Raw genomic sequence first — 13,905 nt, 5'->3', positions numbered from 1 at the left:
CGCAAAAACATCCTGACAGCCGGTAGCCCTCCGGTACCGACTCGCGACAGACCTACACGAAAGATCCAGTTCCTGGGAATTAGACGGCAAGATGGATGTCACCAGATCCCAATGGACGTGATTAACAAACTAACAGCAACACCATCTACTAAAAAGGACACTCAAACCGTTTTAGGGACTGTCGGTACCATAAATGAGTTAGTTTATTCTTCAAAAAACAGATTCAGTCAACAAAGGGAAGGAATTAACCCTCAGAATGGTGGGTTATAAACTCTTTAGGAAGGACAGGGAGGGGAGGCAAGGTGGGGGTGTTGCCCTCTTTGTCAAAGACCAGCTGGCGTCCGTGGAGCCCTCCCTGGGGATGGATGAGGAGCAAACAGAAAGTTTACTGGTTAAGATTAAGGGGAAGGCAGGGACAGGTGACATTACAGTGGGGGTCTGCCACAGGCCACCTGACCAAGGGGACAGCATAGACAAGGCACTCTACAGACAGATAGGAGCAGGTTCACATTTGCAAGCCATGGTACTCAAGGGGGACTTCAATCACCCTGATACCTGTTGGAAGGACAACTCTGCGAAGCACAAACAATCCAGGAGGTTCCTAGGGTGCGTGGATGATAACTTCCTTTTCCACGTCATCGAGGAACCAACAAGGAGAGGTGCTATGCTGGACCTTGTTCTCACCAATAGGGAAGGGCTGGTGAGGGATGCCTTGGTTGTAGCGACCATGAAATGGTGGAGTTCAAGATCCTTAGGGCAGCAAGAAGGGCTCACAGTAAGCTTACTGCCCTTGAAATCAAGAAGGCAGATTTCAGCCTCTTCAGGGATCTGCTTGACAGAGTGTCATGGGATAATATAATGGAGGGAAGAAAGGCCCACAAAAACTGGCTGATATTTAAGGATCACCTTCTTCAGGCCCAGGAGCAATGCATCCCAACTAAGAGAAAGTCAGGTAAAAACTCCAGGAGGCCGGCATGGATGAGCAAGCAACTCTTAGAAAAGCTCAAACTTAAGAAGGAGCCATACAGAAGGTGGAAGCTAGGGCAGATACCCTGGGAGGATTACAGAAAAGTTGTCCGAGCAGCTAGGGATCAGGTGAGGAGAGCCAAATCCCAAATAGAATTAAATCTCACCAGAGATGTAAAGAGCAGTAAGAAAAGCTTCAATAGGTATGTTTGGGATAAAAGGACAACCAAGAAAAAATGTAGGCCCTCTCCTGAAGGAAACGGGAGATCAAGTTACACAGGATATTGAGAAGGCTGAGGTTCTCAATGACTTCTTTGCATCAGTCTTCTCTGACAAGCGCTCCAGCCTCATCACAAAGGCCACAGCAGGTGGAAGCAGGGACTGGGAGAACGAAGTACCCCTCACTGTAGGAGAAGAATGGGTTCATGACCATCTAAAGAACCTGAAGGCGCTCAAGTCTATGGGACCTCATGGGGTCCTGAGGGAGCTGGCAGATGCAGTTACTAAGCTTCTGTCCATCATATTTGAGAGGTCTTAGCAGTCTGGTGAGGTTCCCACTGATTAGAAAAAAAGTAGCACAGCCCCTATTTTTAAAAAGGGGGAAAAGGAAAAACCAGGGAACTACAGGCCAGTCAGCCTCACCTCTGTGCCTGGCAAGATCATGGAGCAGATCCTCCTGGGAAATCTGCTAAGGCACATGGAAAATAAGGAGGTGATTGGTGACAGCCAACATGGCTTCACTGAGGGCAAAACATGCCTGACCAATTGGGTGGCCTTCTATGACAAGGCTACAGAGGTGGTGGATAGTGGCAGAGCAACTGACGTCATCTACCTGGATTCGTGCAAGGCGTTTGACACTGTCCCACATGACGTCCTGGTCTCCAAACTGAGAAGGCATGGATTTGACAGATGGACCACTCGGTGGATAAGAAAGAGTTGTGGTCAATGGTTCAGTGTCCAAGTGGAGGCAAGTGACGAGTGGTGTTCCTCAGGGGTCAGTATTGGGACCAGTGCTGTTCAACATCTTTGTTGCAGACATGGACAGTGGGATTGAGTGTAACCTCAGCAGGTTTGCTGACGATACCAAGCTGTGTGGAGTAGTTGACACCCTAGAGGGAAGGGATGCCATCCAGAGGGACCCTGACAGGCTGGAGAGGTGGGTTTGTGCAAACTGTATGAAGTTCAACAAGGCCAAGTGCAAGGTTCTGCACCTGGGTCGTCGTAACCCCAGGCACAAATACAGGCCAGGGGGAGAATGGCTAGAGAGCAGTCCTGAGGAAAAGGACTTGGGGGTGGTAGTAGATGAGAAGCTCAACATGAGCCGCCAGTGTGAGCTCACAGCCCAGAGGGCCAACCGCATCCTGGGCTGCATCAAAAGAAGTGTGGCCAGCAGGGCCAGGGAGGGGATTCTGCCCCTCTGCTCTGGTGAGACCCCACCTGGAGTACTGTGTACAGCTCTGGAGCCTTCAGCACAGGAAAGACATGGAGCTGTTGGAGAGGGTCCAGAGAAGGGCCATGAAGATGATCAGAGGGCTGGAGCACCTCTGCTATGAATACAGGCTGAGGGAGTTGGGGCTATTCAGTCTGGAGAAGACAAGGCTCTAGTGTATGAGTCACACCATTTGTAACATGTGCTAGCTGATTGTGCTAACTTAATTTTGAGGTCTTTAAGGTTAAGTTGGATGAGGTTTTGTGCAACCTGGTCTAGTGTGAGGTGTCCCTGCTCATAGCAGGGAGGTTGGAACCTGATGATCTTTAAGGTCCCTTCCAACCTTAACCATTTTATGATTCTATGAGGTCTTGAAGAACTTTTTCCTAGTGTCTAACCTAAATCCACCCTTTCTAGCCTAAAACCATTTTCCCTTGTCCTATTGTTACATGCCTTTGTGAACAGTTTTTCCCCAGTCTTCTTATAGGCTCCTTTCAGGTACTGGAAGGTTGCTATAAGGTCCCCCCGGTGTCTTCTCTTCTTCAGGCTGAACAACTACAATTCCCTCAGCCTGTCTTCATGAGAGAGGTGCTCCAGCGCTATGGTCATTTTCATGGCCCTCCTCTGGACACACTCCAACAGGTCCACATTCTTCTTGTGTTGGGGGCTCTAGAGCTGGACACAGTACTCCAGGTGAGGTCTCACCAGGGCAGAATCCCCTCCCTGCCCTGCTAGCCACACTTGTTTCCATAGAATCACAGAATGGCTAGAGTTGGAAGGGACCTTAAAGATCACTGAGTTCCAACCCCCCTGCATGGGCAGGGACACCTCCCACTAGATCAGGCTGCTCAGAGCCCCATCCAACCTGGCCAGGGATGGCACTTCCACAATTGCTCTGGGCAGCCTGTTTCAGTCTCTCACTACCTTCATACTAAAGAATTTTCTCCTGATCTCTAACCTAAATCTCTCTTTCAGTTTAAAACCATTACCTTTTGTCCTCTCACTACAAGCCTTTGTAAAAAGTCCCTCCCCAGCTTTCCTGTAGGCCCCCTTCAGGTACTGAAAGCTGCTATGAGGTCCCCTCTCCAGCCTGAACAACCCCAACTCCCTCAGCCTGTCCTCATAAGAGGACAGCTCCAGCCCTCCTCTGGACATGTTCCAACAGGTCCACATCTTTCTTGTGTTGGGGGCACCAGAGCTGGACACAGTATTCCAGGTGAGGTCTCACCAGGGCAGAGCAAAGGGGCAGAATCACCTCCCTGGCCCTGCTGGCCATACTTCTTTTGATGCAGCCCAGGATGCAGTTGGCCCCCTGGGCTGCGAGTGCACATTGGTGGCTCATGTTCAGCTTTTCTTCCACTAGTACCTCCAGGGATCCAGATTTGTAGAGCTATACTCTTCTAGTATAGCTCTACAGCATCCATTCATTTGGCTGTCCAAACTGCTATTGACCTTACGTATCTGTAACATTAGGCCACACTAAAAAAATAAAATTACACAGCCTGGAATCTCAGAGGATCTCAAGTCCAAGCCCCACAAACAGCAACTACTACCTCAAGCAGGTTGCTCAGGATTTGGCCCTATCAAGCACTGAAGGTCTGCGGGTCTGGAGATTCCTGCCCACTCCAGGCCTTGCTCCAAGGTTTGGGGAAACCTTTTTCCTGGTATCCACTGGGAATTTCCCTTGATCCAGCTTGTGCTGTTGCCTCTAGTCCTGTCCCTGGGTGCAGCTCTTGGAAGAGCCTGATTATCTGCCCCTTCCCATCAGGCAGTTGCCAGTAAGCTTGCCTCTTTGCCTTCCCTTCTCCATGCTTCATCAACCTATTCTCCCAGCTGTTCCTCATTTATTCTGACCTCCAGCTCCTCATCATTTTGGTGGTCTTGGCTGAACTTGCTCCTATCTGTCTCTGCTGTGTCCTGAAGAACCCAAACTGGACTCATTCAGTGCCCAGACATAGTCTCACAAGTGCCAAACAGGTGAATTTTTCAGAAGGAAGCTAACTACAAACCAACACTCACACTGATTTGCAGGTAGTAAAAAGGCACTTACTTTAAGAAGTATACAACCACCTTAGCTCATTTCTCTGAGTTTTCCTACTCTGTAACAGTAAGGTGGCCAAGACCTGACAGACAATCCACTCAGGCTGCCTCAAGTTTGGGACGCTCAAAGCTAGATATCTTAAGGAAGTGGGGAAAAAAAAATTAAATAAAATATAAACAATTTAGAGTTTTCAAATTTCTCACTGAAAAAGCACTAATTGCTTTCTTTTCATGTGGCATGAAATTTAGCAAAGTTGTAAGCCCTCCCTGCTATGGATCAAGGGAACTTTGGAATTAAAAGATTCATCTAAGTCCAGAATGAAATATCTGGAAGCAGATGCAAAGCCAGCTCCTGCCGAAGTATGGCACCTCATCAGCAAACCTAAGCATTGGTGCTATCTCAGCATGTGAGGAAGGACACAGGAAACATGTTTCTCTGACTATCTTCAGCAGCAGCTCATCTCCTGAAACCAGAGGCTTTAATCATTACATTCAATACACACAATGTCAAAACAGGAACTGCAAACAAGAACCCTCTCAAGGACTGTTACCAAAACAGATTTTTCAGTAGAACCGCGTGGCAGGATTCTGCTCACCTCTCGTTTGATAGGCTCTCCTTCACAATGAATCACTGTGTCTGGAGCCACTATGCAGTAAGGACTTGGATCTGTCTCCACCACTTTGAACTCCACTGCACGCATCCCTCCACGCACCAAGAAGATGTCACCTGTAAAACCCCACACTTCAGTAGCCTGCTGCAACAGATGTCTGCAAAACGTCAATCCTTGTACTACCAGCAGCCCCAGAGGATAAGGAAGTGGATTACATAGGCATACACTGCTGGCTTTTTTAAACACTGCTCTACATTTTAAACTCAAGAGCTGCATCTACTGTGACCAACCAAGCTACATTTAGTTTTGTAGCAGTTGAAATTCTCAACTTTCATCCAGAAACAAAAAACAAACAAAAACATCAAACAATAGAAAAATTCTCTGCCTATATACAAAACAAAGGCAAGGAATCACATTTCTTTTCCATTCAGTTTCAATTTACCATTTCCAAAGCAGGCAAAAAGCCCTAACTTAATAAAAACTAATTTTGAGGTTATACCTAGTTATTACTAGTTATAACTGGTTGTCTCCAGAAGCAGAATAATATACAATACTGCACTATGACTCCTATCTAAACTGGGCTACAGAAGCTGGATAACTTCAACTTCTGGTTTTTGTCCTGGTTTGAGCCAGGATGAAGCCAATTTTCCTTTTACTGATTTTTTTTTTTCCTTCAGTAAGCTTTCTTTTAAGTAGCCAGAGCATGTTCTAAGGCTGATAAGACAGTGGAATGTTTTTCTAACTGCTGGGTCTTCAAGGTTACACCTTTACTCTGCTGGCTCAGACACTATGGGGAGATCTGTGACCCCCCTCGTAGGAGGCTGAGTTAGACAGACAGCAAAATTGGCCAGAGATATTCCATTCCATAGAGCTACGTAAGCTCAGAGGAAGGTCAGAGATCACAGAAGACAACTTCCTTCCTGCTTTTTGTCTTTTCCTTCTCTTCCATCCATGGCTAGCATCTGGGAAAGACTCCATCCATCCATCACTGTCAACACCCAGGCTCAAGCTCTCCTGACCCTCATCACTCTCCACTTTCTCCAGCAGCAGTTCCGGGATTCCTCGGGACTGTTCCAGCTGAGGGGAGTGCTGTGGGAGTTGCTGGTGGTGGGGGGAGGCTAGAGGCTTTTGCACATACCTGAACATATTTGTATATAGTTGTATATATTTTCTTATATCACTAGTGTTTTATTAAAGCTGTATAGTTTAGTTTCCAATCCAGCAAAGTCTCTCTTTCTCTCTCTCCTTCCCTACGTGGGTGGGAGGGGATTGAGAGCATTGTTGTCGAACCTGAGTCAAACAGTGACAGTTTATACTGTATTAGGACCTATTTGTTCCAGCAGAAGTGCTACTAGCACAACTCTAAAAAGATATTTTTTTTTATGCACTCTCCTAGTTATTAAATTACTTTGAAAAAGGGTGCCAGTGAGTATATCCAACCAATTGATGAATGTGCAGGCAACTCCCCAACCCCATCAAGTGGTAGCAACTCAGGAGAAAATCTCATTCAACTGAGCTCTACCTGAGCCTTTTCTGATGCTCTCCCATTCCATTTAGCAAAACAATGCAGAACTATCAAACTCCTCTGCCAGCCAGCAACAAATACCTCTCCTTCTTCTGAAGATTAGGAAAAAATTAAATCAGCAAAATCCCACTCTACATATGTCAGTCAAATGTTTTGTGGAATGTCCAAACTTCTAGAAATTCTCTTTATTCAGTCTCAGGACTAGCTCATGCTCACTGCCAAGACTTTAATAACAGGTGTTATTACCTTTCCTGATGGGTCGGTATGCTTCCAGGAAGTATGGCTTGAGATAGACCTCAAACAGATTCCCTGTGATCCCTTCTACTGTGTCATCAATTGGCAGCACATGGATACGTTTGCCATATTTCACATCTGGGCAAGGCTGGATGCTGCAACAGAAGAAAACTCCAGTTAGCTATATCATCCTGGACTTACACCCAAGTCTGGAAAAAACAGTGATGTCCTTTTCCAAAGACCCTCCAAACCCCTGATGAGACTTCCTACTTGCATATGAATGCCGACAAGGCAAAAATCATCATCAGAGTGGTAGACTTCACAACACTTACTCTTTCCTTCACTCCTCTCAGCCCTATCCAAAATTGCTGGGGATTTTTATACTTTCTTCCTACTTGGTTAAAGACCAAAGGCCCCTTCCCCCTTTTTAAATAAACATTTCAGCAATTATTTTACAGTGTAGGCCAACAACCTACTGTAGTGACTGCTCAGAGCATCAAGCTGTGACAGAGGCAGAAAGCTCAAACTGGCTTTGCCAGCTAAGAAAATCCTACGTGGAACTGTAGCTGAGCATCTGACTTTTCATATGCTACTTTGAGACTCTTAAGAGATCATTTTGCCACATACTTTACAGAGAGGATATAGCAGAAGGGTAAAGGAAATAGAGACTGTGCCAGAAGGAAAACAGTTGACAGACTACAAGCAGGAAGTGATTAGCACACGAATCTGGATTTTGGCAGAGGCAAGGCCACAGAAAGTAACACAATAAGTACTTAAAAATCAGCAAGAAAAACTTTGAGAGCAAGAGGTGTGAAAATTCTCTGACCCGTGCAACGAAGCCAAGACAATTGCTAACACATTTGGAAGGCTGAGAACCACAACAGACACAGTTTCAGCAGAGAAGGGGAGAGCACAGGTTGAACTGTCACTCTAGACATTACTCCAACAGAAACCTCACATCAGGTAAAGTAAAGATTCACCTTTATTTTAAATCCACAGACTGACTCAAAGGACTGTTCTGTTCCAACTACAATTGTATTTAAAACTTACATTTTCTAGTGGTAGAGAGATGGGTGGAACAGACTTGTTCCTCTCCTCTACAAAGTTCATATGAAACACATTTTGCATTTAAAGATTATTCCAACTATCATCCCAGGAAGTCTAGTGTCAGAAACCAGGTTCCAGTTTTGCAGAACACACATGATATTTCAGATTAGGAAGATGCTCAGGAGGAAGAGCTGTCAGCCCTTGCATATTTAAGTCTGCAAATTATAATTTTTAAGAAATGCTCACGTTTTTCTCCTCACTCTCATCATGTATCATCTCAAGTATATACATATATATTCCAAGATATATACTTCAGTGCTTTCCCACTACCTTCTGCAAGCATTGCACAAAATTCCTGCAACATGCTTAAAGCATTTGTAATTTTAAAATTATTTTATAACAAAAAATTGAAATATAAACAACCTTCAAGGATTTTTAATCTTGCTATTTGACTGCTTCATGTTTTTGTCACACAAGTTATCTTTTCTTCCATTTTACCAGTTGGAGGATTGAGGGCAGGCAGAAATAGATGCATAATGGATCACTTTCTGGCTACATGGCTGGTGTTGTTGTGAGGGTTTTGGCTTTTATGACAATGAGATCTTCTATAAGGACTATAACCTGCTAGGGAGGGATGGAATCCACCTGTCTAAAAGAGGCAGGAGAATCTTTGGCAGCAGGCTGGCCAGCTTTGTGAGGCATGCTTTAAACTGAAGGACTCAGGGGGTGCTCATGCCACCACAGACAACTGGGGAATAAGCCAAGGCAATCAGAGCAGAGAAAAACGTTCCTTAGCTGCCTCCCTAGATGTGAATCAAAAGACCAACCACCTGAAGTGTATATATACTAATGCATGCAGTCTGGGAATCAAAACAGGAGAAACTGGAGCTCTGTGCCCAGTTAAAAAGTTACGGTATCATAGGAATAAGTGAAACATGGTGGGACAACTCACATGACTGGAGGACTGTGATGGATGCTTATAGGCTGTTTCGGAAAGACAGGCAGGGAAGAAGAGGTGGAAGAGTTGCACTCTATATTAAGGAGAACCTTGATTGCACAGAAGTCAACTATGGTGATTGCGGAAGCCCTATCGAATGCCTCTGGGTCAAAATCAGAGGGGTCATCTCCAAGGAGGATCTTACAGTAGGCATCTGCTACTGACCTCCAAACCAAAATGACATGACCAACGAAGCAATACTCTGGTTGCTCAGGCAAGCTTCAGGTCAACAAAGCCTGGTTCTTATGGGAGACTAACTACTCAGACATTTGCTGGAAGAACAATACAGCAATTCACATGTCATCCATCAAGTTCCTGGAATGCGTAGAGGACTGCTTCTTCACACAAATGTTAGATGTGCCAACCAGGAATGGGGCATTGCTGGACTTGCTACTCACTAACCAAGAAAACCTTCTTTGTAATATCTCAGTGTGAGAGACTGGTAAAACCTTTTGACCATTTTGTCTCCAACAACCGAGCAGCCAAAACAGGACATGCTCTGCAGAGGTGGGATAGTAAACTGTCTCTGGTAAGTTTTCTAACAGTTGTGCATCAGACATTTTACCACAATGGTTATTTAACTGATGCTCATGGAACATGCTCAGAACAAAGGGTGCATACCAGTCAAACGTATTATGGGATAGTGGGGCATGAGCAACCCCCTTCTTTTTCCCTCAAAGAACTTCTGCAAAAACCCTACAGTTCATGCACAGGGCTATCTTGGACAAGGTTATAAAAGAGGGGGAGACCAGCCCCAGGCATGCACCCACCAGCAGAGGAATCCAGACAACTACCATCAAGACTCTTCACTGGATCCAATGGTAGTGATACTTGCCTTCTTTCTCTCTCCCTGTCTCCTTTCTTTCTCTCTTCCATTTCTTCTCTTCCTCTTACCTCTTTGTTAGATGTTAAGCGGTGTTATCATACCTCTTTTTTAGGTGTTAAGCATTGCTATCTTACCTTGCTGTTAGATGTTAAGCTTTTTATCCGGGATATCAGCTACTCCAAATTAGCCATGCTTGTGTTTTAAGCCAAACATCAAATAAAGCATCTTTTGACCATTTAGGAGCCATTGTTGTGACTCCTGTCCCAGGGTTCCCCAAGTGAAATGGGGTGTTGAATTTTACTGTCCCTCCTGAGAAACTGATTCCAGGGTACTGCAACAGACTATCTAAAAGACCATTTCCCCTGAGCCCACCAAGTGGGACAGGACACTCTGTTAGTGACAGCCTTGGCTGCAGTGATCACAATATTGTGGCATTCAGGATCCTGCTGAGCATGCTGAAGGTTAGTATCAAGACAAAGGTTTTAGATTTCAGAAGAGCAAACTTCAGCTCACTCAGGGCTCAGCTGAAAGGGATTCCACGGGGCCTTTCCATGGAGGATAAAGGAGCTAGCAAGTGCTGAAAGTTTTTCAAGAACACTCTCCTAGAAACATAAAATCAGTTCATCCTCTTTAAAGGCAAGGGAAGTAGGTGAAGCAAGAGATCCCCTTGCCTAAACTGCAAGCTTCTGGGTCTGCTCAGAACCAAAAGGGAAGTGTACCAGAGATGGAAAAGTGGAATAACACCCATTGAAATTACAAGGACATTAACAGGGCATGCAGAAATGCAGTTAGAAAAGCAAAAGCTCAACTCAAATTGAAATTGGCCAGAGGTGTCAAAAACTACAAGAAAGGATTCTTCAGATACATAAACAATAAGCAGAAACAGAAGGAGAATATTGGCCCACTGTTAAACAGAAGTAAACTAGTCAACAACAACTTTCTTCACCTCTGTCTTTACCAGTGCTCTTGGGCCCCAGGCTATGGGAACAAAAAAACGAGGTTGATGGAAACACTGACTCACCATCAGTGAAAGAACAGTTGGTATGCAAATTATTACAACAGCTTGACCCATACAAATTGATGGCCCCAGATGCCATCCACCCTAGGGTGTTAAGAGAGCTGGCTGACATCTTGTAAGGCCACATTCCATAATCTTCAGGAAATCATGAAGATCAAGGGAAGTCTGGCTAACGTCATCCCCATCTACAAGAAGAGTTCAAAGGAGGACTCAGGTAATTATAGGCCCATCAGCCTTATTTCAGTCCCTGGGAAAGCTATGGAATGAATCCTCCTGGGGACTGTCACAAGTCAAATGAAGCACATGATTGGGAAAAGCCAGCATGGATTCACTAGAGGAAAATCAAGCTTGACAAACCTGATTCCCTTCTATGACAAAGTAATCCTCTCAGTTGATGCGGGCTGAGTGGTAGACATTATCTACCTGAATTCCCCAAGGCTTGATACGATCCACCGCAGCCTCCTCTTAGAGGAACTGATGCATTATGGTCTAGACAAAAGTTCTGGTTTGGTTTAGTGGGGTTTTTTTGGTAGTGGGGGAAGGGAGTCAGAAGTGGCTCCAGTAAGAAGCTAAGAAGCTCCCCCTGCTCCAAAACCCAGCCAAAGAGCCATTAGAGGGACAATAGATGTGCCTCAGAGATTATCATACCAAATAATTCATATAACACTTGAGCAAAGAAAGAAGGGGAAGAGTTGTGCTGGAGGAGGAGAGCGATGCTGGGTGGTTGGTGAGGAAGAAGGTGCCCTAGCAGAAGTTTCCCTGCAACCCATGGTGAGATGGCAGGCTGTCCCCCTGCACTCATGGAGGAACATGGCGGAACATTCCCTGGGGGCGCTAGGAGGAGTGAACTTGGCCACTGGATTTGGATTTTGTGGCCAGTGCATTTGCTGCCTGTGGACTCTGACTACACAGCTTTGGAAGACCCCAGCGCCAGGGGAGTTGGCTGTTCCCGAAGAAGCCCGTGACTCTGTGAGAAGTCCACGCTGGAGTGGCTTGCTCTGGACCTCGTGGGAAGGACTCATGAAGGAGAGGCTCATGGAAGACTCTCTCCCATGGGAGGGACCCCGTGGGGAAACAGAGAAGGACTGTAAGGAATCCTTCTTCCTGAGGAGGATGGCATGGCAAGAACCACAAGCCTGTGAACCAACTCTAAACTCAATTCTTTGTCCCCCTGTGCCGTTGGGGGAAAGGAGGGAGAAACTGGGAACATAGTGATTTGGGCCCAGGAATAAGGGAGGGGTGGGGTAACATATGCAAGCACTGCTCTTTGTGTTGTCTGTGTCCTGTGTGTGTTTGATTAGTGTGAAATTAAATTATTATTTTTCCCCCAAGTTGAGTCTGCTTTGCCTAGGACCTTAATTGGTGAAGAACCCTCCTTGTCTTTGGTCTCGACCTATGAGTTTTACCCTCCTCATCTCAGTGTGTGTGTGGGGAGAGGGAGTTGAGTGAGCGGCCATGTGGCTGTTCCTTTTTTTGTCATATTGTCCCAAACCACAACAACAAGTGGTCTGTGCGATGGATAAGGGGGAGCTGGCTGATAGGCCATGCTCAGAGGATGATAGTAAACATTTCCTCCTCAAACTGGCAACCAGTCACAAGCGGGGTCCCCCAGGGATTGATATTGGGCCCAACGCTGTTTAACATCTTCATAAGTGACCTGAATGACAGGATCAAGAGCACCCTGATGAAGTTTGCAGATGACACCAAGATGAGTAGGGAAGTAGACACTCCAGAAGGGAGAGCCACCCTCCAGAAAAAACTGGACAGGCTGGAAGAGTGGGTGTGGGAAACAGTGGGCTAACAAGAACCTTATGAAGTTCAATGGGGACAAGTGTAAGGTCTTGCACCTGGGAAAACATAACCCAGGAGCACAGTTCAGACTGGGATCCACCTGACTGGAGAGTAGCTCCGTGGAAAGGGACCTGGGGGTCTTGGTGGATAACAGGCTCAACATGAGTGAACAGTGCACTGCAGTGGCAAAGGAAGCCAACAAGATACTGAGCTGCATCAACAAGGGCATCACCAGCAGAGATAAAGTCATCATCCTGCTCTACTTGGAGCTTATCAGACCACACATTGAGTACTGCGTTCAGTTTTTGTAACCACTCTACAAGAAGGATGCAGAAAGGCTCGAGAAGGTCCAGAGAAAGGCCATGAAGATGATCAAAGGACTGGGAAGCCTGCCATACAAGGAAAGGATGAGAGAACTAGGTTTATTAAGCTTTGAGAGAAGAAGGCTTAGGGGAGACCTTAATGCCTTGTTCAGGAACTTAAAGGGTGACTACCAAGAAGATGGAGACCCCCTATTTACAGGGAGTCACATGGAAAAGAAGAGGGGTAATGAATGCAAGTCACTCCTGGAGAGATCCCAATTGGACACAAGAGGTAAATTTTTCACTATGAAAACAGACAAGCGATGGAATAATCAACCCAGGGAAGTGGTAGATTCCCCAACACTATAAACATTTAAGACTCAGCATGACAGGGTGCTGGGCCATCACATTTAAACTCTGTTCCTACCCAGAAAGATTGGACCAGATGATCCTTGAGGTCCTTTCCAACCTGGAATTCTATGATTCTATGATTTCTAGAAAGTTTCAACTTCTGTTTGCCATAGGGAAGCTCAGTGCTTGAGCTAACCAGACTATGAGATCCATTACAATATTCCTTACTGCATTCCATAGTTAACACTGTGAACTTTAAAAATTTAGATAGGAAAAACTTGTGAATTCATCTGAGTGTGCACAAGTATATGGGACCTGATGGGGTCCATTCACAGGTCCTGAGGGAGCTGGCAGATGCAGTTACTAAGCTTCTGTCCATCATATTTGAGAGGTCTTGGCAGTCTGGTGAGGTTCCCACTGATTAGAAAAAAAGTAGCACAGCCCCTATTTTTAAAAAGGGGGAAAAGGAAAAACCAGGGAACTACAGGCCAGTCATAAGACTAAACAAAGAATGCCTTTCAAGTCAGCAAAGCGAGAGTGACGCCTTTTCACTGATTCACTCAAGGACAGAATGAACAGGCCTCTTGCCCCACCAGGTAAGTGCAGAGCAAAGAAGCAGCACAAGGGTTGTGATAGCTGGCAGAAATATAAACAATAGATTAAAAACTGCTCCTAACAGAATATGTACCTGGCCAAGGGTGATTGGCTAATTCAGACAGTACTTTCTCAAACAGTGGTCTCTGGTCCATAAAAAGAGAGCAGAATCTG

General features: G+C 45.6%; 1 protein-coding gene across 1 annotated transcript in view; it reads right to left on the bottom strand.

Moving 5' to 3' along the window:
* The window catches only part of LOC104386959 (transitional endoplasmic reticulum ATPase), a gene marked incomplete at its 5' end in the record, with an annotated part of 38,551 nt that overhangs the window by 19,958 nt on the left and 4,688 nt on the right, over positions 1-13,905 (bottom strand). Inside the window, 2 exons of the mRNA XM_009995640.1 lie at positions 5,032-5,162; positions 6,818-6,960. Of these exons, the coding sequence (XP_009993942.1) occupies positions 5,032-5,162; positions 6,818-6,960 (274 nt within the window). The remainder of the gene's footprint in view (positions 1-5,031; positions 5,163-6,817; positions 6,961-13,905) is intronic.

Source organism: Chaetura pelagica, unplaced genomic scaffold (assembly GCF_000747805.2).
Source record: "Chaetura pelagica isolate M959 unplaced genomic scaffold, ChaPel_1.0 scaffold734, whole genome shotgun sequence".
NCBI lineage: Eukaryota > Metazoa > Chordata > Aves > Apodiformes > Apodidae > Chaetura > Chaetura pelagica.
The sequence above is the reverse complement of the archived record's forward strand: the minus strand, read 5'-3'. Positions and strand labels throughout refer to the sequence as shown.